The 27,382-nt window shown below is 45.7% G+C and overlaps 1 protein-coding gene across 1 annotated transcript; it reads left to right on the top strand.

The window, feature by feature from the left end:
• Window positions 1-346: 346 nt before the first annotated feature.
• Window positions 347-25,603, top strand: LOC138970904 (PHD finger protein 21A-like). Its single transcript, XM_070343482.1, has 14 exons — window positions 347-535; window positions 884-916; window positions 1,106-1,171; window positions 5,409-5,636; window positions 11,845-12,144; window positions 18,605-18,757; window positions 19,470-19,521; window positions 19,816-19,892; window positions 20,364-20,460; window positions 20,901-20,986; window positions 22,302-22,442; window positions 24,019-24,094; window positions 24,460-24,563; window positions 24,995-25,603. Exons 1-14 carry the CDS (start codon window positions 449-451, stop codon window positions 25,118-25,120), a joined length of 1,626 nt encoding a protein of 541 aa, XP_070199583.1. The 5' UTR covers window positions 347-448; the 3' UTR covers window positions 25,121-25,603.
• The last annotated feature ends 1,779 nt before the right edge of the window (window positions 25,604-27,382 follow it).

Genomic DNA, 27,382 nt, shown 5'->3' with positions numbered 1-27,382 from the left:
TTCTCTGCGATGTGCATGCGAAACATTAAATATTTTATTTACTTGTTGATGTCAATAACCACGCAAGAAATGAGTGCCTAGGACAAAACTTTCTGTTTGAAGTTCATCCGGGCAATCGGAAGTGACAGAATTGTCTTTACTGCCGTTATACTGCACGTAAAAGAAATAGTCCTAGTTATAAGTTGTCATGTTCTCGTTGCTTTTTTGTCTTTGGATCGATTTTCTCGCATACGTGTTGAAACAGCCATCAATAAGCTGATGAATTGGATGGATTTTCTTTTTAATCCGTCTTGAATAAACTGCTTTTGTGATCAAGTCATTGCGGATTGATATCCCAACAAATGTTTTTTTGGAGTTGATTGTGCATGCGGGCTCGATGCCTGACAGGAGTGTGAAACTTCTAGGCAAAAAGAAAACATTCCAGATTAAATGGTAATAAGCTTAATCCATGCAACCAGAAAAGATGCAGGTTCAACTGTGCCCTCAGCTGGTTGCTATCCAGACTCAGCTGAAAACCGCCATCGCAAACCATCAGGTGAGCTGCGAGAAAGTTTATCGGTCTCGTTCCTACCCCATTATCGATTTCTTGTCCATTTCCCAACTTTTGCTCAGTCAAAGTTAAATAAAGTGCCTCCTGTTGTTTTCGAAAGAATATCGAGTCAAAGAGTAAGATGCTGTATGTTGTCTGTTCGTGATTGAAACATGATGTTGTACTCTAAACTGTTTTTGTTTGTGATGGTCATGATTCATTAGATTCAGAGTCTGGAGCGACAGGTCTCCGGCTCCGGTGCCTCAGAAGCGGTCGTTTGTTTTTCGAAAACAAACCTCGTTGTTGCAGTCTGCATACGAATATAATTGACGCTGTGTTTTGATATGCTTGCAGATGATGTTCGGGAATTACCAAAAGGATCCAGAGGTAAGACGGTCGTTTTCACACATTTCTCTCACTTTTCCTTCTCGTCACCGCGTCTTGTATAGCAACACCCTCCCAGCGCAAGCTCGCTGAGAAATATCGATTTTTGTTGCGGAAACTTTTCGTGCGGCCATTTTCCCTGAACTAAGTCAGATTTATTGGACTTCAGCACAGCTTGTTTTCTTTTGACAGAATGCTTCTCTCAGGGACAAGCTTGAGGAAATGCAAGTACAGATCAAGAATCTCAGCAACCATCAGGTAAGTGACATTGTGGCTTGTTTTATTGCTCAGATTTTGTGAAGCGTTCCCATGACTGTGAAAGCATCCACCTTGAGAGATGCCAGGAGTGGTAGCGGCAGTGCGACCTACTATGCTAATGCATTTATTGATTTCTTGCTTTTCTGGGTAGTTTGGTCTTTCTTTGCTCCAGTACTGCCATATTTCTGGGAAAAGTAATCATAACCCAAGCCTTTGTAGCTCTGTGAATATTATTTTAGGAACTGAGCAGGGTTTATGTAGCTGAGGATCTTTTCTGAAGTATTATTGACGTTTGGGTGAAAGTTTAAACTTTAGTATGGGGCATTACGGTGGCTGGCTGCCGGCAACATGCAGGTGGCAGTGGTGTTTACTGCGTAGAAAACTGTTGCTAGGACACGGGCCATTTAATCAATGCTGGCTGGCCCATTGCTGCCTGGTCTGGAGACAGGGCTGTGATGGATCATGTCCACTTTGGTACACGTGTCTTTGGAGTATGCAAGTGTTAGTCATTGTAAACCTCAAGTGTCGGGTATGGGAATTGTCCGCCAAACGGCGGATTTACGCCGAAATTTTTGTTTGTTCCGCCGGAAAAGCAAAAGTGTCCGCCGAAAAAATAAAGGGGGAGGCACACAAAAAAACCACCGATTACTTTTGCCTTAGCGCAAAAGCCCGCGAAAACTTTGTTCACGCACTGCTACCGCCCGCCTCAGTTACTTGAACTTTGAGTGAAACAGCTCGCTGTTGATTCGCGGGCACGCGACAGCATTGAACGCAGTGTACCAGTGAAAATGTCAATCGCGCGTGTTGTAAAACGTGGTCAAAGATTCCCAGTAAGGTAATATATTGTACTACGTTGCAAGCCCCTGGAGCAATTTTTTTATTAGTGCTTTTGTGAACAAGAAACAATTAACAAGTGGCTCTATCCCATCATCCCCCCCTTTCCCCGTCGCGATATAACCTTCGTGGTTGAAAACGACGTTAAACACCAAATAAAGAAAGAAAGTGGTCAAAGATTCGATGACACTGGATGCGCGATCAAATGGAAATGGGAGTGGGTGTCGGCTGTTGTGGAAGTGAATAGAGACAAACAGCGCGTTGGCTGGCACCCGATGTAGAGAAATTGATGTCCGTGGTTCAGCATGGTGCATCGTCTGCAACACCTACTAACTGTTACTGACCATCTCCGCAGGAAGAAGCACATTGAAACGTGCTCTTTCTGAAGGACAATCAACGTTTGCCAGGTGGGTTTTTTTCTGCTCAAGTAAGGCACAGTGCTCCTGAATTGTTTGATTTTCCTTCGATTTTATACGGCAGAAGAACAGATTTTGGCTCAAGTCAAGCGAAGAACACCGCTCTAGATCTGAACTTTGCGCATCTGTTTCAGTTTTTCTCCATTGGAATGTCACTGTGCTGATCGTATTCGTAATCTTCGAACTATATTTACCAAATTTAAGCAGGGGTTGGAGCTGGGCAACCAACCCAAACCGCTAACCCACAAATCGAAGAAAAATCTATGCGTTGAGCCTGATTTTCTTCTTCTTTTTTTACATTTAGTCAAGTTTTGACTAAATGATTTAACATAGAGGGGGAATCGAGACGAGGGTCGTGGTGTATGTGTGTGTGTCTGTCTGTCTGTGCGTGTGTGTGTGTAGAGCGATTCAGAGTAAACTACTGGACCGATCTTTATGAGAGTTCCTGGGTATAATATCCCCAGACTTTTTTTCATTTTTTCGATAAATGTCTTTTATGACGTCATATCCGGCTTTTTGTAAAAGTTGAGGCGGCACTGTCACACCCTCAATTTTCAATCAAATTGATTGATATTTTGGCCAAGCAATCTTTGACGAAGCCCGGACTTCGGTATTGCATTTCAGCATGAAGGCTAACAAATTAATTAATGACTTTGGTCATTAAAAATCTGTAATTAAAATTATTTTTTTATAAAACGATCCAAAATTACTTTTATTTTATTCTTCATCATGTTCTGATTCCAAAAACATATAAATATGTTATATTCGGATTAAAAACAAGCTCTGAAAATTAAAAATATAAAAATTAAAATCAAATTTCCGAAATCGTTTTAAAAACTATTTCATCTTATTCCTTGTCGGTTCCTGATTCCAAAAACATATAGATATGATATGTTTGGATTAAAAACACCCTCAGAAAGTGAAAACGAAGAGAGGTACAGTAAAGCGTGCTGTGAATCACAGTGAATGCGCACAGTGCAACCGGTACCGCACCAAACAGGCTCGTCACTTTCACTGCCTTTTGCACTAGCGGCGGACTACGTTCAGTTTCATTCTGTGAGTTCCACAGCTTGACTAAATGTAGTAATTTCACCTTACGCGACTTGTTTTATACTTTTTTTTAAAACTCATTGTAAGAGATCGTGGGAAAGTAACTTAAGTAGGCAATTCTTATTGGTGAGCCTTTGTTCCGTACTTTCCGGGTCATAAGGCGCGACTTTTTTCCTCGAGTTCGACCCCTGCGTCTTGTATAACGAAGCGCCTAATCCGTGTATGAAATACGAAAAAAATCAAAGAGACCGCTTGAGTACCAGTCAAACAACTTGTGATAATGCATGTTTCAGCTACTAGGTACTGCCCTGCCTTTGATCTGGCCCCACACACAGATTTCCACTCTGTTAAACTCGTCACTCGGTCACTGACCCCGATGCAGGAACAGACGGAAAATTCCGAACAAAAGTAAATGACGTCAAAGTCTCTTTCGCTTTGCGTGTAACTTTGTCATGACGTATTTTTGTGTGACGCGTTCGGCTGTTCTCTCAGCTCAATGGCTGTGTGTTGCCCCGCCGGTGTGAACTCCTCCTACGGCCAAGTCGTTTTTGTGGTTTATTTCGCATTTAGGTCCCAGGTAACATTATGAAGTTTTAATACGATCAATCGGACCTATTATCAAGTTAGTGTATCAACTTTTGAACGAACTGCGCCCAGTAGTTTCCCAGCAATAAGCTGTTAAGTGGAGAAAGACACACACACAGACACACAATTAAAGTCTGCTGAGCCCTTGTACTAGCGTACTCGGGGATAAACATCAGTAAAATAAATTTGCATACATCTCATGCAGAGAGAAACAAGGTAAATAAGGAGTCTTTTTCGTTTGTTATTTTTATCTTATTTGTTTGTTATTTTTATCTTATGTGGCTGATATTATTCTTGAATGCAATTTTAATTTTTGTTATTAAGGTCCTTTCTTAAGTTGTTAAATTTTAGAGGCACAAAGGTGTACAGACCCTGGTGTATAGCATCTGTTTAACTTCAAAAGTCGTTTTTTTGTGTTGTCATTTGTTCAAACAGTCTTATCATTCATATATATACCTAGAATATATGAATGTGGCTTTAAACAGGACTGGTCAGCATAAACTCTCCCTAAGAATACAGTGTATTGCGAAAGTCAAGTGAAGTCTGACGAAAAACATGTACACAAGCTGCTGTTAACATGCTCGTTATATTTTGAAATTTGTAGTGAGGGAAATATTGAAATGAAGCTGTTTCTTTTTCCAAAAACCAGTTATGTCATTGTCACCTATGCTTAGGCCATAGTGCTGCTGTGGTGTATGAATATTACATGAGATCCATGTGCTTGTTAGGTTTGAAAAGTCCGTAACTGTTGTGAAGGAGAGGAAGGAAACAGACATGCTGACAAGCTTCAGCGGCAAAGGCAAGCATTTAGAAATTCAGAAAAGCATCAGCACTGAACTGTGAAGTGTAGCACTAACAATGCCAGTAAGTCGCAGAAGGAAGATGGACAGTGGATGCGTAATGGTCAGTGTGTGCAAGCAGTGCCTGGTTGTGTTAGGATTGAGCTGCTGGAGAAATCAATGCCATGGCTGAGGTGGAGGCTGCAGAAAAGTTATGCCAGCAATTACCTGACTGAAGCCTGTCTGAATATCTTTCTGTACCATTGGCACCCTTGGGGGGGGGTCAAAGGTGAGTCGTGTAAACGTTTGGTTTTCTTGCAGTTACTCTGTGTACATCATCTCCCCCACCCCCTGCACGCACACACAGGAGTCATTGCAACAACAGTAGAAAGAGTAAGCGTAGCTCTGGTTTTGAGCCATTAATGAACCTGCATCAGTGCATGTTAAATTAGGAAAAATGTAGTTGGCCAAGATATTCTGTTAAAAAAAACTGCAATGCATTGTGGAATGGTACGTTGCTCTGACACTAATAGTTATACAGCAAGATGACATGCATGTCATGGTCTGTTGCAGAAAGTGCTGGTGCAGCAGCTACGGGGGCAGCTGATGAGCAATGGTGCTGCTGCCACCACGTCGTCTAGCGCCCTCATCTCCACTGCTTGCACGCCTTCCATCATGGTGGCCCCGACCTCCATGACCACCGTCACCAGACCAGTGGGACCTCTGTCCCCACGACCCCAACTTGTTGCGCTTCCTCCCAATGCTAATGTTGGCATCGTCGTGCCCCTGGCTCATGTGCAGGTAGGATTGATATCTTGTTTTTGTGCGTTGTTGTTGTTGTACTGTGGAACCTGTTTATGACTGCTGCTTTTGGTCGGTCCTGTGGGTGGTCTTTGTGGACAGGTGGTTGCCATGGAAAGGTGAAATATATCCATTGACAAAAACTGGATCCTTTAGGGTAGATGGGTTCTTGAAAATGGCTGTTAAGGAAAATGGCTTACAGATGAGCAGTTGAACCGCCTTTTGAACAGATGTGGACTGGGTGGCCGTGTGGTAATGTACTTGTGCTCGGAAGCGAGAGGTTGCGAGTTCGACCCTGGGTCAGGGCGTTAGCAATTTTCTCCCCCCATTCCTAACCTAGGTGGTGGGTTCAAGTGCTAGTCTTTCGGATGAGACGTAAAATCGAGATCCCTTCGTGTACACTGCATTGGGGTGTGCACGTTAAAGATCCCACGATTGACAAAAGGGTCTTTCCTGGCAAAATTGTATAGGCATGGATAAAAATGTCCACCAAAATACCCGTGTGACTTGGAATAATAGGCCGTGAAAAGTAGGTTAAATTACATATTCTTACTCCAAATCACATATAGCATTTGACATAGTCCGAGATGCTAGGCACTGAAAACGCTTACCCGTCTAACTTAAGGGGAAGCAACCCCATCACCAAAAAAGGCAAACGTAGCCATGGTAACGAGCCGGTATCCCGGGAGTTACCTCCCATCTAGTGGATACTACGTCACTTCCTACCACAACACGTGGCAACTCATACGACTTTCAGCGTCCCGTGAGAGAGGTTGTTGAATTTTTGCGCTCCCGTGGCTGCCGTGTGTGAGTCCTTCACCGGCCGGCCATGTTACCCGTCTTTCTCCCGTGCGGGCTCCTGTTGGTGAGCTCGTTCTTGTTTGTTTCTACGAACTTTGTTGCTGTTTTGTTACTGATGTTTTCGTCCTTTGGGACGTGTTTTGTCAGTGACTTTGTGCGTTTTCGCCATTTTGTATTCTGGTCAGTGTGTTGACTGTGATATTTTGGTGTGTTAGCCTCCGCTTGTCTGCTTTTGTAGTGGGCAAGCGTGGTTGTTTGTTGTTCTTTGAACATTGTGTGTTACTGAGCTTTCTGTCCGTTCGGGCTTGCGTTTGTCAGTAATTTTTGTTGTGTGTTTCGTTTGTTGGTTAGTCAGCTTGGCTGACTCTGATTAACGGAAAGAATAGTACGAGTTTCGGTCGTAGGCCGCTACTCTTGGTATAGTGCTAGTTCTGTGCGTTCTAGCGTTACTATTGTCTCCTCCTTTGCTTTGGCTTTGGAGCAGGGGGCGTTTGTGTCCTCTTTGTTACAGTCCCTCGTTTCAGAGATCCGTACTTGGTTTACGAGGAGATGCAGCGCTCGGCTGTTTCCGGCAGCGCCGCATTTCCGTTCGGCGGAGGGGGGTGTGCTGTCACTTGCTTCGCTGGTCGTGCCTTCCGGTTTCCGGTTCCTGCCTCAGCGGTTTCCGCCTTCACGGGTGGACTCTCAAGTAAGCCGAGCTGGTCCGACGGCCCTGGTGAGGCGACGGGACATTCCCTGCTGGGAAACAGCTCACATGGGCAGAGTCACTACCTGCACTCTGCTGGTCGGCCGATTTTGCCTGTCTCAGGAACAGATGGTGTCGATCAGCAGCGGCGGTTGACATTTCCTGTTTTATCCGGAACTTGTTGACTGGCAGCGGCGACCGTTCCCGGTTTCGGCCGGGATAAACACAGCGGCGGCTTGCCGCCGGCCGACATTTCCGCCTGTTTCAGGACCGGAACTTGTTGACTGGCAGCGGCGACCCTTCCCGGTTTCGGCCGGGATAAACACAGCGGTGGCTTGCCGCCGGCCGACATTTCTGCCTGTTTCAGGACCGGAACTTGTTGGCTGGCAGCGGCGGCCGTTTCCGGATTCGGCCGAGATAGACTGGCCTTCGGGTTTTTTGGCTTCCGGCCTCAGTCTATGCAGTCTTCGTTTCCGCTTTCGGCGGTTTCGGCGGCTGGTCCACCTACACACGTACGCTGTAGCGGCGGGGTAGGAGGAACAGCAGGCTGGCCTCCGGGCTTAATAGCTTCCGGCCTCAGTCTATGCAGTCTTTGTTTCCGCGGTGGCGGTTTCGGCAGCTGCGTTTCCGGTTTCGACTGGAAGCATAGGTCCACCTACACATGTTCGCTTTGGCTTCAGTGTATGGATGAACCACAGACTGGCCTCTGGGCTTTATGGCTTCCGGCCTCAGTCTATGCAGTCTTCGTTTCCGTTGTTGACGGTTTCGGCGGCTGCTATCCGGCTTCGGCCAGATTTGCCGTTCTTCTTCCTGGCTATTCCGTTGGATGGCAAGAAGCAAGCAACAGTGTCTGGCAAGAGGTCCTCCTACACGTGTACGCTGTGACGTTGATGTTGGGATGGACCACAGACTGGCCTCTTGGCTTTATGGCTTCCGGCCTCAGTCTACACAGTCTTTGTTTCCGCGTTCTGTGGTTTCGGCGGCTGCGTTTTCCGGCTTTGGCCGGATACGCTGTGTCTCTTTCTGTCATTTCCGTTTGGAGGTCAGAGAGGGAGCAATAGTAGTCGGCTTTCGGCACTTTGTGCCTCAGCTGGGGCAGTTGTTACTTCACCCGGAGGGTGTTGTGACTTCCGCTTATACAGGTCGGATGGTTGGTCTACTTACCCTTTTCCTCTTGGTCAAGGGATGAGTGAGGTCGTTTTCCGGTTTTCCGTGCTTCCTTCCACCGCTGGTGTCAATGACTTTGGTCTTTGTCCTTCACTGGTTCACTCTGAGTTCAGGCTGGGTCAGCGAAGAGACACGGTCGGGATTTCCGTCAAGGCTCAAGTCTTTTCTTGAAGCTGCGGCGGAGGTTACATCCCGTTACGGTCCTTACAGGAGTCATAGGTCCCTCATCACACGGTCACTTTGTGTCGGTGCTGGGGTTGACCGGAAACTGGCCTCCGGGGTTTTTTGGCTGTCGGCCTCAGTCTATGCAGCCCTCGTTTTCGCATGGTGTGGCTTCGTCCGGATATTCTGTTCCTCTTCTTTCCGACGGTGTCTGTAAGGAACAGCGGCCGGCCTTCGGCAGGGTGGCTTCTGCCATTCAGTTCCGTTGTCTTTGGATTTCATCTGGCTTTTCCTGACTCTCAACCGGTCAGGATATCAGTTGGGATGATGTTCGGGTACGCAGGTTTCCGGTTTCCGGTTATCCCGTGTATTGTTTCTGCCTCTGGTGGATGTGACTTCGGCATTGTCTTTCGCCCGGCCACTCTGATTTCAGTCAGTGGCTAGTGAAGAGACATTTTGGTTTTTTTTCGTTATAGCTCAGGTTGTACTTGACGCTGTGGCGAAAGTTTTCCCTTTGTTTTCTGGAAGAGTATCGGCGGTTTTCGGCTTCCTCTTTGGTTGCCTCTTCGGCGATGTTGGACTTCCGTTCCGCGGAGGAGGAGGTTTCCTTCTTCCTGTTCGGAGAGTCTCCTTCTGTGGCATACCACTTTTAGCAGGTTCTGGCGAAGCCTTTTCATGCCTGGAATGGTATTCCTTTGTTCCCGTTCCTTTGCTGGTCTTTTCTTGGCAAGTTAAGGAACAGGCTCAGCCTTTGCTGGCTACGGCTACGTAGGCCTTGGCTTGCTTTCGTCCTTGGCTCTCCTGCGGTCACCTTTCTGGTGACGGTGACGTAGGGATTGCTTCCTCTGCTGGTTAAACAGTTGTCGAGAGACTTGGTTGTGTCAGTACTAGAACACATCCTTGTCTCTTCAGGGGTGATAGGACGTCAGTGGGTTGGAATTGGCATCTTTTTGGGATCGATCATCACTTTGTTATTTGATCTATTCACTTTCAGTGTAGATCATTTAGCTGATATCGTCTTTGTTCTTAGTTCAGCCTTGGTGGTGTGAGCGAAGATCAGGTGCTTATATCCTCACTTCACTATGCTCATGCAGTTTGGTGTCGGAGGGTGTTTGTTCTCGCACTTACAGTGCATGGAGGTTTTCCTCTAGTTTGGTGTCCGGCCTCAGTCGGTGGACAGTCGTTTCAGCCACGGGCTGCTGCTTCTGTCACACTTCCGGCTAGCCGGAGAGGTTGTTTCTCTTGCCGGCGTCTTAGTTACGTCAGGGTTTTTTAATTTTTATTTATTTTTTTATTTTTTTATAGAAACAACGATTGACCTGGTGGTCATTGTTGTCTGTCGCTGAGTTCGACTCTGTCTTTCTCTGGCGATCAGATTTGCTCTGGTGTTTCGTCCTAACTTAAGTTGTACTTGAGTTGGCCTCGGAGGTTACATTCAGATTTTCTGGGAGGGCATTGTCTTTGACAATGTAGGTCTGAGGAGTTTTCCTTTGTGGCTTACCTTCTCTCTCAGTTTTGGCCAGTCCTCTCCCTCGGGCAGGGGGGCTGGCTAATGTTCCTATTTCTTTGCTGTGGGCTCATGGCCCGGCATCGTTTGTTTGCAGCTGAAACTTTGTTTCTTTCGTTTACCTGTGTTGGCGGGTACTTCAGAATTATGGCTGCCCTACGGGCATTACGGCTCTTAGCCTTGGCCTGTGCGATTGTCTCCTGCATTTCGCGGGTTACAATGGCATTTTCGTTTCCTGTGTCGGTGGATTTCTAATCTTTCTTCTTCCTCTTTCTGAGGTGAGTCGGTGCGATTTCCGCTAGGTCGGGTTTCTTGATACAGTCACCCTTCTTTCACAGGCAACTATGACTACGGCATTGGCCGGTTGGTCTCTGTGTCTGTCCTTAAGTCTTTCAGGCGTGGACAGACGCGTTCTGGTCTTTCGCCCAAACTCAGGAAGATTCTTGATTTGGTCTTGAATATAAATTTCCAGTTTTTTCCTGAGAACTTTTTGTCTCGGGAGTCTTTTGGCTGGTCGGCTTCACGGTTTTTCGGTATGCCTACCAGTCGTGTTTTCGCCTTTGGGTTCTTGTTCCAATTACATACAGGCAGATCGGACTGCGGACTCTATGACTTTGAGCCTTTTCGTTCATGGTTAATGGTCACACTAGACTTTGTCCTCTGTTCCTGGGTACCCTTGCGCAGAGTAGCAGTACAGTGTGCTTGGGGAGGGTGAGCGTTTCTTCAAGTTCTTGGAACTTTAGGAATGTGTTTGCTCTTTTGAATTTTGTTCATTGGGTTGGACTTGGGTACTTTGTACTCAGGTCTCTCTCTTTCTTTTGTGTGGAGATTGGTTACTCTTCTTTGGAGCTGACCACTATCTCTCAGGTTTTGTCGGGCTTTGGCATTGCCTTCCAATAGGAAAAGGGGGGGGGGGGGGGGCAGATTGTCTTTCCCCTCCTCTTGGCTCGGGTTCATGCAATCCAGGGCTCTTCTTTCTTCCTGGGCCGTTTTTCTTTACGGTCCAGGGGGGAAGTGCTGGGCACAGCTTTCTGGCTTTCTGAAGTTGTCTTTAGCATGTTTTGCTAAGAGACATCCTGGCTGTCTTTCATGAATTTCTCTGGCCCCTTTCTGTCTTGTTGGCAGCGGGCCAGTTCCTGGCAAGGGTGTTAGAGTGAGTTAGATTTTTCTTTCCCACCGGGCCCTTCTTGCCTTTTTTGGCAACGGTCCAGTTTCTGGCAAAGTTTTGAGAGTGAGTTAGATTTTTCTTTCCCACCGCCTTGTTGATGTTATCTGCTATATGTGATTGGGAGTAAGGATATGTAATTTAATGTCAAATTTTAATAATAAATTTTGATTTAATTAATATACTTACCCCAATCACATAGTGTAGGCCCTCCTGCCTGTCCCGCGTATGGTTTGAGTTTTCTTAAAGCCGTATGAGTTGCCACGTGTTGTGGTAGGAAGTGACGTAGTATCCACTAGATGGGAGGTAACTCCCGGGATACCGGCTCGTTACCATGGCTACGTTTGCCTTTTTTGGTGATGGGGTTGCTTCCCCTTAAGTTAGACGGGTAAGCGTTTTCAGTACCTAGCATCTCGGACTATGTCAAATGCTATATGTGATTGGGGTAAGTATATTAATTAAATCAAAAGTTATTATTAAAATTTGACAATATGCGCCGAAATGGCTGTGATCTGCTGGCCGATGTGAATGCGTGATGTATTGTGTAAAAAAAATTCCATCTCACACGGCATAAATAAATCCCTGCGCCTTGAATATGTACGCGATATAAATAACATAAAATAAAAATTAAAAATAAAAATCCCTGGGCTTAGAACTGTACCCACGGAATACGCGCGATATAAGCCTCATATTGATTGATTGATTGATTGATCTTTGGCAGGCACAACCTACAATAATGGCAATACCCGGGATCCTGAACCAACCCAACATTGCATCATCTCAGACTGTGGTGAATCTACAGATCAACGCATCTACTGTTAGCACTGCTGCTGCCATTCTTGCTCCACCCACCCCCATCACTGCCACTCCCATCTATTCCAACACTCCGAAGCAGAACCAGACCAATACTTTGCCCTCCCCTGGCACCCTAAAATTGAACAGCACAGTACTGCAGCCGATTCAGCCTCGACCTGCCTCCCCACCCATCAAGGTTCCTCACTATACCATCAACCACCACCAGGTTAGTATCTGGAACTTGGCATTTTGATTCAAGTGTAGTTTCCTCCAATGACTCGCCTTACCAATCAAATGAGTCTTGGTAATGAGGGGTGTAAGGTCAGCTAGCTGTGCATAGATGAAAACCTTAACGTGGAGGTTTTCTCAGACCTTTTTAAAGCTAGAGCTTTGAAACTTTCCACACTTCTAAAGTGTGATGACCCTTAGTCTTGTTCAGCCATGTCAATTTTCAAGCTCATGGTTGGGTCTAGTTCAGGTCAAAAATGAGAAAATTATCATTTACTCAGATGGTTTTGATGCCAGAGCTTTTACAGTTTACATGCTTGGTGACTTCCAGATATACCCTTACTTTGGTTGACCTTGTAAAATTTCAAGGACATAGCCGGGTCGAGTTCAAGTTAAAAAAACATTAAATTACATATCTTTACCCAACTCACATATATATAGCAATTAACCCTAGTTCAGTGCTGATAACGCTGTACGCGTCCCCTTGGTTACAAGGAAGCCCACTCTAAAAAAGAGTGACCAATCCCATAAGGCCAGACTAATAACAAGTCCGACTTCCGTATGCGTGCGCATACGCCGCCATTTGAATCATTCCACACTCAGCGCTTCAAGAGACTGGTCGCTGTTTTGTACGCTCCGGCTGTTTTCAGCTTTTTTCCTTAGTCCTTGGACTTTGGCTTCGCCCCTTGGTTCGCCGCCGAGCTTTTGACTTCACCTATGCTGTTTGGGTGAGATCTTTCCTTGTTTGTTGAAACTTTGGCGACATTTTTTCGCAAATTTTGGACTTGTAAATTTTTTCAAGAAAAATTTTTGTGAGTCTTTTTGACATGGCGGAGAACGCTAAGAAGAAGCATAGCTCGAGACAGTTAACTGCTGAAGCTTCTCCTCCAAAGAAGGTCCCTTGAAAAACAAAGAGTGCCGGAAAAACCGTGATCTCAGTTTTAGAACCTTCATCTAACAAATGTATTGATGTGTCTTAGACAAACCGGCAACCTCCATTTTGCCTACTAAGGTTACAGACAAGGTTAGTCATGTTGACAAAGCTGTTGTTGAGTCTGGGGCACCTGTTAGTTCAGGTTTAGCGGCCTCTGACGTAGCGTCGTTGCTGTTGACTTTGAGTTCGCAGGTGTCTACTTTGGCTGCGGAATTGTCTTCTACAAGGGCGGAACTACGTACTCTCCCTTCCGGTGTGTCGGACGTTTCCTCTCTGGCCAGGATCCGGCCTTCGCCTTCCGCTTCCGCTACTGTTACACGAGCTGATGTCCATGCCTCGCAGGATATTGATGTTCACCACGTGTCTTTGCCTGACGTGCCCCATCGTGTCAAAGGTATGTCTACTCCGCGATTAGCCGGGTTTTCCGGTGAAAGCGGAGTGCGTGCACAGGAGGAAGTAACTCGCTCGAGAAGCGGTGAAAGCTCTGATACTCGGACTGATCGCTCGCGCTCCGGCGCTCGGTTGGTCGGGAGATGGGCCCTGTGCAGCGAAAGGATTTGTTCCATCCCTCTTTATCTGAGAATATCGGGGAGTTGCAACATCCTCTTCCGCCCGGGGGGCAGGAAGTAGTTGGTCTTGCTGACTCTTGGATCGAACATGCGAGTCTTTCTGAGGGTCAGCTTCCGGAATGTGTTTTTGAGCATGACGGAGAGACTGACGAGAGTGCTTCCGCTGTGGCGGAAGACACTCAACTTAACTTGCCTTTCAAGTTGTCAAACGCAGTGATGCTGGCGGCGGAAACGGCATTTAAGTATTTCCCGGAAGGGGTGGTTGAGAGTAGAACGAAGCTTCCTCCATCTCTCTCCGCGTTTGACGACTTCCGGAGTTCGAAGGAACAGAAGGTTCACTTCCGTTTCCGGGAATCGTCGTCCATTGCCTTTGAGATGGCAAATGTCTTGAAGAAGAGACGTGGTCCGGCGGTACCGTTGTTGATGCAACATGGTGAGGCCCCCGACGACGTGGTCCCTTGGCTTGCGAAGGCTGGAGATCAAGCTGTTTCCAGTTTCCGGAATTTCAAGCTGTTCCCGCAGCCTATCAACTTGGTTGACTCATTCGCTCTGCCTTCGGCGGTCCTTCCGGTCACACCGGAACTGGCTTCGTTACGTGAGGATGGTTACAGTAAAGACAGGGCTGTCCCTTATACTGAGGCATCACTTGCGGCTTTGGAAGAAACAGGAAGATCTCTCTTAGAGCTCTCTTCTGTTTCCGAGTCTTTGCAAAGGTCCATGTCGAGATCTATTGCTACCTCACTCGATCCGTTCGAGTTCCGCTTTGACGCCTCGTCGGTGGATGTTACTACCCTTTTGACCACGCTGGCTAGGGTATCCAAGGAGCAGATGTCCTTGTCAGATGCCGTGCATTCTAGGAGGTCTGCGTTTTTGTCAGGCTCCAGGATCAGGGATAAGGCCACTATCGAGAGCCTGAAGATTTCTCCTTTCTCGGAGGGTTCTCTGTTGGGTCAGACATCCTTGGACGCTCTTCAGAAAGAGACGCAGGATGCGAGAGATCTCGCCATCGCCCGTATTGCTCACCAGGGCTTCCAAAAGACTCAAAACAAGCCTCAGTCGTCGAACAAGCCTCAGACTTCTTCGTCTGGCGGTGGAAAGACACAGAATCAGTCTTTTGCCTCGAAGGGTAGGGGCCGTGGAGCTCCGAACCCTAAGAGGGGACAGTCTTTTGGCGGTTCTAGGGGGTCGGGGCGCAAGCCTCACCCCCAATGATCCTCCCCCGAACCTCTCATCCCGGTAGCCCCCGCACTGGTTGTAGCGGGCGGCCCGTCCAGGGCCCTCACTTCCTGGCTGCAGCTAGTGGACAGCAAGTAGGTTACTGGGATAGTGCGTTTGGGGTTCCGACTTCTCTGGTCAGAGGGAAAGGCACCTCTTACCAGGATAATGCCGCCTTGCAGAGCTCCAAGGGATCTGGAGGCAAGGGCTGCCGTACAAGGAGAAGTGACTGCCCTTCTCCTGCAAGGGGGCAATAGAGGAAGTCACGGACCTACGGTCCCCGGGGTTTTATGGCAGACTATTCGTAGTTCCAAAAGCCTCGGGAGCATGGAGACCGGTGTTGGATCTGTCATCCTTGAACAAGTTCCTCCGGGTAGTGAAGTTCACTATGGAAACTCCGGCCTCAGTACGGGAGGCTCTGCGTCCGGGGGACTGGGCAACTTCAGTGGACATAACAGATGCGTATTTCCACGTTCTGATGCATGTATCAGACAGGAAATGGCTGCGCTTCCGCTGGGGAGACAGAGCCTACCAGTTCAGGGCTCTTCCGTTCGGCCTGTCTCTCTCTCCATGGATCTTTACCATAATCGTCCGACAACTTTGCTCTCTGCTGAGAAAAGAGGGTGTACGCCTCCGAGCGTACTTAGACGATTGGCTGATCCTTCATCAGGGCAGAGATCTTTGCGGAATCCATACTCAGAAAGTTCTCAGTCAGGCCGCTCAGCTCGGCTTCTCGATAAATCTGACGAAGTCAGAGTTGGATCCATCCCAGAAGTTCACATATCTAGGGATGGATTTCGACACTCGAGATTGGTCTGTTCGTCCTTCTCAGAGAAGGGTGGGCAAACTTCAGGACATGATCTGCTCGCTTCACGGAGAGAATCTGGCCAGTGTACGGGTTTTGACATGGGTACTCGGTCAGATGGAGTCGATGGCGACTCTCATCCCACTAGGCAGGTTGCACAAAAGGCCTTTTCAGGCAGCCCTACAGTCTCGGTGGGATCAATCATCCCAGGGATGGGACTTTCAGATAGCTCTGGGGACCTGGTTTCTTCACACTACTCAGTTCTGGCTGCTCCTGTGGTTGTCACAGGGAGTTCCGATTTTCTGCCCGTCGCCAGAGAACGAGCTCTTCACAGATGTCTCTCTGACGGGGTGGGGAGCTCACCTGGCAGAGCATACGGCGTCAGGGGTTTGGGACTTGTCTCAGTCCTCCCTGCACATCAATGCGCTGGAGTTGGAGGCTGTTTCTTTGGCCCTCCAAGCTTTTCTGCCTTTTCTGAAGAACAGTCATGTCAGGCTCCACACAGACAATATGACCGTGGCGTCATGTAAATCGGCAAGGCGGAACACAGTCTCTCAGTCTTTCGGACAGTGCTTGCCGCATTCTGACTTGGTGCGACTCTCGTCACATATTGCTGTCAGCGATTTATCTGAAGGGCAGCTTGAACGTCCTTGCGGACGCACTGAGCAGGGGAGACAAGGTGGTTCATTCCGAGTGGACTCTGTCTCACCAGTCCCTGCATCGACTTTGGACACAGGTCGAGAAGCCCTTGATCGACCTGTTTGCAACAAGGTTTTCTGCGAGGCTTCCCCTTTTCGTGTACCCCTTCCCAGACCCTCTGGCGTGGGGAGTGAACGCTCAGGAAATGAACTGGACAAACCTGACAGCTTACGCCTTTCCTCCGTTCTGTCTGTTGGGCAAGGTGTTGAGGAAAGTGGATTTGGAGTGACCAGCGCTGGTTCTGGTCGCCCCACTTTGGCCAAGCCAGCACTGGTTTCCCGACTTACTGCGTCTGGCGGTGCGGCCTCCGATCCCTCTTGCAGTAAGAAAGGGAGAGCTCGTTCAGCCGCAATCAGGCATCCTTCACGAGAATCCTCGGGTTCTAAACCTTCACGGATGGATTCTGTCAGAAGCTCTTTGCTCAAGGCAGGGGCCTCTTCTGCCACTCTGAAGTTCGTGAAGCATGCCCATAGGGAGTCGACCAGTTCGGTGTACTCTTCGCACTGGGCGGCCTGGTCTAAATGGTGTTCTCTTAATGGGGTCAATCCCCTGTCACCTAGATCGATGCAAGTGGCCAATCATTTGGCTTGTTTGGCAGATCAGGGCGGATCTCCCTCTCCTCTTCGCGTTAGAAGGTCAGCTATCTCCTCAACGCTGCAGCAACTGGGACACAAGATTACACTCAGTGGAGTTATTTCTAGTGTCATTAAGGGTGCCTCCCTTAAGGCCGCTCGCTCTTATTCTCAGCTCCCTGCCTGGGATTTGTTGTTGGTCTTGCGTTATTTGGCTTCAGAAGAGTTCGACCCATTCAGTCGGCCAGCCTGGCTAATTTGACACGCAAGGCCTTGTTTCTAGTCTTACTCACTACTTCTCGAAGAGGTGGCGAGGTACATGCTTTATCTGGGTTAGCGAAGGATATTTCAACTGAGAAAGATGTGTCTATTTCGCTTAAATTTAGACCGGAATTTCTTGCAAAAAATCAGAAACCCGGCCAGATTTCTCCTGTCATTCACATTCCCCCCTTGAGCAAGATACTTGCTCCTGGAGATCCCGATGTGGTTAATTGTCTCGTGAGAGCGCTCAGCAGTTATCTGTCGCGGACTCGGCACATTCGCTCAGAAAGTCAGAAGCTTAACACAGCACGGTGTAAGGATATTGCGAAAGTAACGTTAACCAAGTGGGTCTCCACGTTGATCAGACAAGCCTATGTCTGGTGGCAAACACAGTCTGGGGATGTTAGGGCGGTCTTGCCTCTCACTACAGCAAGAACGCATGAGGCAAGGGCCTGGGCCTCCTCGTTGGCAGTCCTCCGGTTGGGCCGTCTGGCTGAAGTACTGGAGGCGGCCTACTGGCGGTCTGAGGATGTTTTCATTAACTTTTACCTCAGGGACGTCTCCTCCTTGAGACAGGACGGCAGTTCCGCGCTACCTGCTATGGTAGCCGCAGGACAGGTCCTACTTTCATAATTGTGGTAAGTACCCGCCACCTATAGTAGCAATCTGCTATATGTGAGTTGGGTAAAGATATGTAATTTAATCCAAAATTTTATGAATAAATTTTCATTTAATTAATATACTTACCCAACTCACATTGTTTATTCCCTCCCGCCTCCCCGCTGTGGTGGTATTGGGGTCTAAAAAAGAAGTGAGTTGGGCTTCGTTTGGAATGATACAAATGGCGGCGTATACGCACGCATACGGAAGTCGGACTTGTTATTAGTCTGGCCTTATGGGATTGGTCACTCTTTTTTAGAGTGGTCTCCCTTGTAACCAAGGGGACGCGTACAGCGTTACCAGCACTGAACTAGGGTTAATTGCTATATGTGAGTTGGGTAAGTATATTAATTAAATGAAAATTTATTCATAAAATTTTGGATTTAGTCAAAACTTGACTAAATGTAAAAAGGAAAAATATCACTGGAGCTTTGAAAGAAACATTTCCAGGGATGGATGACCAGTTGGTTGGATAGGTAGGAAATTATCATTGCTTGAATGTTTATGGAGTTAGAGCAGCAATTATTTTGCTGGATTCATATTATGTATGACGAAGGTGGGCCATACAATTACAAGGATTTGCTCCTCTTGTTACTGACAGCATATTTTGTTCTTTCAGGCATGCAATGCAGTGGACATTGTGTTTGGGTTACAGATTTTGTTGTTGTTTTTTGCACATGGAATGTTTGGATCAGATTGTGAGTGGTGCTTCATAGTCAATTTACTTTTTTTTGCTGCGACAGGTTCAGTCAATTAAAGTTGAGAAAAGCAATGGCTCCCTTCATCGCAGTTATTCTGACTCTGATGCTAAAGACCTGAAGAGGAACCTTGACAACACGGTAAAGGATGTCCGAAGGGTCGTGGATGCCAAACACCTCCCACCAGGGGAGAAAAAAGTAAGTGGTTTGTCGTGCTCTGTCAGTGTCTGTGGTTGGTCTCCCCCTGCTTTACATTGAGCATCATTGCATGGGATGGGGCGGGGATATAGTTCAGTCGGTAGCGCGCTGGATTTGTATCCAGTTGGCCGCTGTCAGCGTGAGTTCGTCCCCACGTTCGGGGAGAGATTTATTTCTCAGAGTCAACTTTGTGTGCAGACTCTCCTCGGTGTCCGAACACCCCCGTGTGTACACGCAAGCACAAGACCAAGTGCGCACGAAAAAGATCCTGTAATCCATGTCAGAGTTCGGTGGGTTATAGAAACACGAAAATACCCAGCATGCTTCCCCCGAAAGCGGCGTATGGTTGCCTAAATGGCGGGGTAAAAACGGTCATACACGTAAAATTCCACTCGTGCAAAAAATACACGTAGTGTACGTGGGAGTTTCAGCCCACGAACGCAGAAGAAGAATTGCATGGGATGGTTGTACTGTTACCACAAGAATTTGTGTTTGTTTTTAGCATTTGTGATATTTTTTTCTTGTTTTTGCATTTCTGCACAGTACACAATGTCATATTACTCTGCTGAGCTGTTTAATGAGCGCTCCTTTGCGTCAGATAACTTTTTCTCAGTACCTTACTAATTTTGTGAGGAAAGTAGCAATGGTAAATTGAGCTTTGTGTGCCCATATTGAAGAACTTAACTGATTGTTTTTTGTGATTTTTTTGCAGAAACAGGAATTTATGGCTTGCATTGGCCTAGTTACCCCAGAGACATTAAAAGGTGAGGTTTTGAATCACATCTTTGTGGCATTCTTCAAAGAATTTAAGAGTGATCATTACGTAGATGTTACATTTGACTCACTGTGTACACACAGTTGTGTTTTGAATCACACACGCAGGCGCAGAGACGCAGATTACACTTTTGCTTTTTTGATTTGTTGTTTAAAGTGTCAGTCTCTCCAATACTTCTTGTTTTGTTTTAAACTTTTATGTCGCACTGTTTTGTTTTTGAGTGTTGACTATTTTTTTTCTTTTTGTGTGGTTGACTTTTGCATAATTTGCATTTGGTTGACAGAACTTCAGAACAGAAGAGTGGAGAGAAAGCGAAGATCAACGGCCAACCCGCACTATAGCTATACCCTTGATGTAGAGGTAAGTTGAGTGTCTAGAGTGCTTCTTGCAGCAGTTTAGCGTACAATTTGTTGATTTCTTTGGCATCCGTTTTTGTCATGAATCATTCATGGTAGAACTGCTGTTGCTTGTTATAACAAGTCCTCTAAGGTCAAATGAAACATTTTTACCCCATAAGGTCTTAAGCACCCTGTAGTCTTTGTCATGCATAGTTATCTGGTTTCCTGGCCCGGTGCTGAAAATACAGTAGGATCCAAATAGCTTTGAGGTGCTCTTCCATGTGTATGCATATTATTTGACATTGATGTCTTTATTCATTTGCGCGGATTGGCTGTTTCCTTCCAATTTGTTTTCCTTTCACTAAACTGCTCAGAGCAGCTGTAACTCCAACAGGTCTTCCAGACAATAACCAGCTGTCTTTATCTTCAAAAATGAATGTACAGCCATTACAAAGTTAGATTTATAACTACTGCAATCATGAACTGTCAACAGAGACGCCGCCACAACAACAACAACAATAACAACAACAACAGCCTGAGTAAGAACGACTGGCTGGTGGGGGGGCAGCCTGGCTCTAAACGTCCACGAGGTCAGTGAGCCCTTCTGGCACTTGTCACATTGTGGTGTCCACAACAAGTGTTGAGACTTTTACAAGTGCTTCTACTTAACCTGTCACTCATTTCAACACTGTACCACTCTACATGTAATAGGGGAAGTGGTCTTGTGCCTCACCCCTTCTTATCACAGCAAGATTTACAACATTTATAACAAAATTTACCCCTAAATTTGGATGATTTTGACCACTTCCTGGGGCATACCTGTGGTCATACATCTTCAACATCGATGAAACTACTTCGTAGGTTGCCTAGAATATCTGAGCTTAAATGTCGGCATTGCATACTTTAATTTTGATGTTGAAAACTTATCTCAAACGTGTCTGCCTAGTTTGTTTGATGACATGTAGTATAGAAAGTACCATGTGTGAGTGTGAATGTCAGATAACTATGACCAAACTTTACTACTTTGCAGGTCGGCCCCCTAAAGGTGGCCCTGGAGACAGTCGGCCCGGCAGCCCTGACAGCCAGAATGGTTCCAACGCTGGCTCTCAGTTTCAGGTTTGTCGTCTATAGTACATCCTTTTCGAGCAATCGCTTATAATTTAAAAAGAAGTGATACTGATTTGAGTTGATGTGGTGGGTATACACATTGGAGATTCAGTGGATGGTTGACAGGCTTGAAGTTAGTTGTCTGTAGCAGTTACTGAGTTATGTCTAAGTATAAAATGTGAAAAAAAGAGTCAGAATTGTGCTTTGAGCAACAAGAGAGAGTGTAACATGGAACCAACAGCTTTTCACTAAGTAGTGCCGTGTGAGTTTGGGAATGTGCTTTGGAACAGGGGAAGTCATGGTTCCAAATCAAAGCTTGTCTGTCTAAATGCAAAGCATATAGATTCTTTGTGCCTCTTAGAAATGAATAAGGCATAGATTTCAAACGATTAACTGGAAGTAGCTTGTTTGTTTGTCAGGGCCGGAATGTATGTGTCGAGTATAGAGACTTTAGCCCGGGATAAACTCTATCCTCGAGCTAATTCAGCCCACTGTAAAAATATCCCAATGCATGAGTCGAGTTTAGCTTTATCCTCGCGCTAAAATCCGGGTCAAACAATCCCCACGTTTTGAAGCTGACAAGTCTTTTATCCCAGGGTTAGTTGAAAAACAACATGGCGGCGGTCGCACTTCAAGTGCGAAGAAACCATGTTTTCACATACAGGGATAACCTGTCTAATGTGTTTGATGTATATGAACTGTAAAATAAATGTCGGTTTTGCCGCGGAAATTTGTGTGATCACTGACGGTGTTTAAAACGAATTTGAACTTCAAGTCGAAATGGCGATCCACCCACCCCCTCCCTTTCCCTCCAACTTACTTCATTTGAATCCTGGAACAAATGTCCTTGAAGCGCCGCATTTCGCCTTACAAATTTTTATGAATTTGCACAAGATAACAACAACGGGAAGAAAACAATGGCACGTGAACAAGACCGGAACCAAGTTCGAAGAAACATTTCGTCACGCTTTTCATGACGTCAAGGTCTACATGGGTCATTTAGAACAGAGCGACGTCACCTTTCGAACGTGGATTCCTGAATTTAGAACGGCCTTGACATTCTATCATGCGCAGAGATGCGGAAATCCCCATGCCAAAAATAGATCGAGGGGAAAGCTCGGGTTAGTTATCTTTTCTGTAGTCTCGACACATGCATTGCGCTAAAGTATCGATGATATCCTGGGGATAGATAGTCCGAGCTAAGCTTTTATCACAGGTTAAGATAGACCTCGATACATACATTCTGGCCCTGGTGTATTGTGCAATATTGTATGAGTGTTTTGATAAACCTTTAATTCATGGACTTGTGTGTGCGTGTGTACAGAAGCGAGAGGTGTGTGCGGAGTGTGGCAAGGGAGGCCAGTTGCTGCTGTGTGGGACGTGCTCGCTGGTCTACCACCTGGACTGCCTCTCTCCGCCCCTGGCCACCGCCCCGCCCTCTCCATGGAGCTGCCCTGCTTGCATTGTGAGTATCACACCCTTTCTGCTTTGCTTCTAGTCTGGAGAGAGAGAAGGGGGGGGGGGGGGGGGGCGTACTCTTGTACAGTGTTGTCAAAACTGAGTATTGCATTGACAAGTTATGCCTCGGGATGATGAATACATTTGCTACTGATACGAGGTATGATCCAAACAAAATGATCAAACCGCGATATTACAAGTCTCAGTCCACTGATCATGAAAAGTGATATATCAGTTGAAAGGCCCACCATTTAACTGGTATACTTCAAAGAGATGACGTCATTAGGTTACTACGTCATAAACGACGAGGTTTTGAAATACGTCACTTTTGGGTTGTGCTTCAAAACAGGGTTTTTGTCAAGCGCCATGAAAATCTTTTCTTCTTTGAAAGAGTGTAGCTGGATGATGGTACAAACAAATTGTCTACAAAGCTGAAGAACGTAACATGAATCAAAGCTGTTCCATATTCTACAATCTGACAAAAGAAAAGGTAAATCGAAACTGGGGAAAAGGGGAATAACTCGGACAAGCCAAAATAACTTCCGAAGAGCGCTTCAAACGAGATTAATGTAACTGCTGTGTCAAAATTCAAGAACTAAGATTAAAAAGTGAACATGCGAGTATAAAGTGCAAAACTTAAACTTTCATATGGAACAGTCCTGATAATTTTACTCAATGATCTTCCGCTTCAAAAGCTGGCCGCAAAATAGGTGCCTCATTTGCGGACAGGGGAGCGGAAGGAGCAACATGATCCTCTTGCACGCGATCTGCTCAACCGTTGTGAACCCAGTAGACCCAAATTTGTTGTTACTGAAGTCACTGATTATGAGACTTTGGTTTCCTTCTACTTTAGTGCCAAAGAACACAGAAATAAAGCGTGTCTATACCAAAATGACGAGATGCATCACATTTGTAAGCGAGGTTTTCAAAGCAGAAACAGGGCAATTCGCTGTATATTTCGACCACGAAGGTCCCGTTGCTGTCAATATTCTGTCTACTAACAGCACTGTCAATGTCACGTACTATGTAGAAACCTGTTTACCCAAACTTACTTACGAGTTTAGCAGTCAGCGGCCAAACTTCGAAACCCAGACTACCCTTCACCTTCATAAAAATGTCAGTCTCCACAAAAGAAGGGCCGTAACTCCATTCCTAAAAGACCAAGTGATCTCATTTTTGCCTCACACATCCTTCAGACCTGATGACACCCCTTGTGCTTTCTGGTTATACCCTCTTTTGAAAATGAGACTTTTTACCAACAAGTTTCACTGCACCCAGGACCTCAAAAAAGCTCAAAGGCAACCCTAAATAAGGCCACCTTAAGACCTCTTCTGATTGGCTTTGGCACTTGTGACTTTGCATCGACGTAGGAGGAGAGTAGTTCTAATGACTGCTGTAATTTGGGCCAGATACGCGAAACAGTGTCTGTGAAAATCACATTTGATCTTTTTTTTGGATCATACCTCGTATAAACTTTTCCAAAAGTTGTTGCTGTGTAGCAAAGGAACAGTAATTTCAGTCAGATTGGATTTTTGTCCTTGTGTTAAAAGTGAAGGCAGCTAAAACTGGTTGTGTTGTTCCAGGTGTCTGGGAAGGGTATTGGTACGTTGAGCAATGGAGCGCTGACCATGGTCAACTCTTACATCGCCACCAAAGCCAGTGAGTATCCCTCTCCCGTCCATCACCACACTGTCCTGGGCCTGTGTCAGTTTTACTCTGCTCACACTGGCCGTCAATTCTATATTACTTGTCTATCTCTACTTTTACAATGCACTCACAGTGTTTGTTCTGGTGTCGGTGTCGATGCAGAAATCTGTATTTCTTCTTTGATTTTACTTCCACTGTAGAATCATTAGCGTGTGAATTGATTTTGTTTCACTGTCTCTTCCATCTTGCTCCATCATTTCTGTTTCTTTTTTTAGCCCTTCAATTTTTGTTGTTAGCCCTTCACTATGTTTGTTTTCTAAAAATAGTTCTCTAGCTTTTAGTTATATCTGACAGGTGTTGTCGTTCTGTCCATTCAGATAAGGAAGATGAGCGGCGACGATTACAGCGCAAAAGTGCTGACCTTCTGCATGAGAAACAGAGTTTACAGGAAAAGACCAAAAACCTCAAACAGCAAATAGAGGTAGGTCCGTTGCTCCTACTCTAACTAAATTTGTTACCAGCTAGCAAGTATGGTGCTTTTGTTTGTTAACTTGTAAGTTGTTGCATTGCCCCATGAGCAAAGTCGTAGCTCTGTTTGGTAGATATGGCAGACTTCAGTACATTGATCTGTTTCTTTGTGGAAATTTAGAAAAATTGGAATGTGTTTGTTTCTAGCAGTGAAGAAATGTGCGTGTACTGTGTTCAAGAAGTGCTGTCTTTATAAGCCTCTTTGTGTAAACACTTTATCACGTTCTTTGATAGACTTATTAAATGACTTTGATGTGCAGGCTACACCAAAACTAGGCGCCCCAGGGATGTTCAAAATTGTTAAGTGTGAAACGAATTAATGTAGTTTGTGAGCAATATGTTGGGGGCGTTATTAGAGGTTGTATTTGTCGTCTTCAATTGCAGGAGAAGAGAATGCGGTGTGAGAAGCTGACAGAATCGACACAGGAGAAATCTGCGGCTGTGGACACGTTAACCACCTTCATCAAGTCTTTCCAGGACTCCGGTGTCCCCCCTGCCAGCTCTTTGTGACACAGCTCAACCCTCTCCCTCTCCCAAGCTCCTCTCCACCCACCTACTGATGTGATTGGACGCAGTCTGTGAGGTGCTGGTGGACCGTCTTGCCATTCATCTCAAACTCTTTGGGTGCTTTGTAGTGTAAAGCTGGGCCTTTTTCTACTCGGTCCTGACGTGTATGTGCAGGCTTCACTCTTTAAATTCTAATGGTGCTACAGCTCAGCCAACCAAAGCTTATATCCTCTAGGTCATACTTTTGTATACTGTTTTTATCTCCCCTGCATAGGCCTTACAAGTAGAGCTTGCTGGTATGGCTTGCAGATTGGGTGCATGTTTGGAGCTGTTTGGTGATGCATGAATGTGTCTGTGAAACAACAGCAGGGTATTATGCACAGCTGAAAACACAAGTTATTTTTTCTAGTCTCTGTCCTCATTATGTTTTGATGTTTTTCTTGCGTCTCAGGCATATTATTGAAATTGTACAAAAGAAATGTTTAACTTGTGTTTTTTGTTTGTTCTCAATTCGTGTATGAATTTGACTTGGCAATCTTACTCTATCTGAGAGTTTTGTTATTGACTTCTGTCAGTGAAAGATGTTGACTGCCATCTGTTCTCTCTTGCCCATCTCCTGATGACCAGCCATTCCACTGTCTTCTATTTTTCACACAAAAAGAAGAAAGAAAACTAGCATTCCAGTACATCCTGGTGCTTAATGTTCATTCCATGTAGTATAGAACATGCACAATCTGGGATGAAACTTGAAAGTTCAAATCCCAAAATCAGGAGTCCCTGATTTCAGAAATGGTTTGCGATCGAGAAGAAGAAGAGAAATGCTTTTCTGTTGGTAATCGTGGTTTTCAAACCGTTCATTTGTAGAGCAAAACTTGATAAAGTAGGAGCTACCCAGCGTGCACATTTTTACGATTTGGAACGTTATTAAATTTGATCCCTGCATGTTGTGTGAAACGTTGTGGCACCCGCAGAGCAACTGTTTCGCTTTCAGCGTAGCAATGTAGCCCACTACATTTTCAGACAAATTGTTAAGCCAAGCTTAGAAATGCTATGATTACAAGCATGCAACAAGTTTGGTCTTTCTTGTGAGTCCTTGTACTCATTTCTGAATCTCACTCCATGTAGCGGTCAGAATTTGTGTCGTAAAACATTGTCCACACTAAAAAGTGGCACTGCAAACACTCTCTATTGGCCATTATATTTCTTTTTTCCACAAAAAAATTTAATGTATAAATCCTTGTGCGAAATAGTCGATTTGCAGATGTGCGAATAAATTTAAAACAATGCTACACTAAAACAGCATTTGCCACGCTGAAAATTCCAAACAAAATGCAATTGCTACACTTGAGGTTTGACAAGGGTTGGCAGGTGTTGATTGTTGTGATCCAGTGTGCGTGTTTTACTCTTACCTACTCCTGCAAGCCTTCTGGACAATTTCTGTGTCCGTGACGTTTTGTTTTTGAATGTTTTGTTGTCAGTCAATATTCAGTACATAGACAGCAATGGATGGATGGTATTTTTCTTAATTAAATTCGGTCGGACGAATTGTTGGCATTGTATCCACCAAAGTATTAATTGATTCAGTGAAGGGAAAATGCTGAACTTCATAGTCAAATGTAGTCAATTGATTTCATGACATAATTGTATGAAGTTTTCTCAGTTTGAAGTTGTGCACAGCAATTGTAAGTACAATGGTACAGTGGAACCCCTCTCTAGCGACCTTGAAAATGTTGACAAAAATCGGTCCTTATGGAGGGGGGTCCTTACAGAGGGAGGGGGCGGGGCCACAAAGAAAGTCACCTCAGATTTTCTTACAAAAATAAAACAGAGAAGTTTGAGTTGCTGACGACCGTTTCCTCAAGCAAACTGCTTCGATTTCATGTTTGACATTGTCGATGGTGTCCACCAGTTCTGGTGCATGTTTCAATGCAAAAAGAGTTAGTTTCTGAGCAAGCATTTCTTTACAGCAGTCCCTGCAATGATGAAGGCCCTCCGAGAAAGAGAGTGAAAAATCGGCCACCGTTCTCAGCATCGCGTATCTGTGTGTAACCTCTTTCATTGACAAGATACTCTTGTTTCCCTGCAGCCTTGACCAGTGAGTCGGTTACCTAATCTGTGAACCCTTCAGTTGTGTTGCTTTGTCAAAAGTTAGACACAGTCAACTAGTTTTGCTCCCGCAGTGGGGCACTGCGGTTATGAAATTAAAGGCCCCTCCTGTTTTTGGAACCGCAGGAGCTTTCTAGTTTGCTGTTAGGTAGATTTTTG

The sequence above is a fragment of the Littorina saxatilis genome, linkage group LG7 (genome assembly GCF_037325665.1).
Source record: "Littorina saxatilis isolate snail1 linkage group LG7, US_GU_Lsax_2.0, whole genome shotgun sequence".
Taxonomy (NCBI): Eukaryota; Metazoa; Mollusca; class Gastropoda; order Littorinimorpha; family Littorinidae; genus Littorina; species Littorina saxatilis.
The sequence above is the reverse complement of the archived record's forward strand: the minus strand, read 5'-3'. Positions and strand labels throughout refer to the sequence as shown.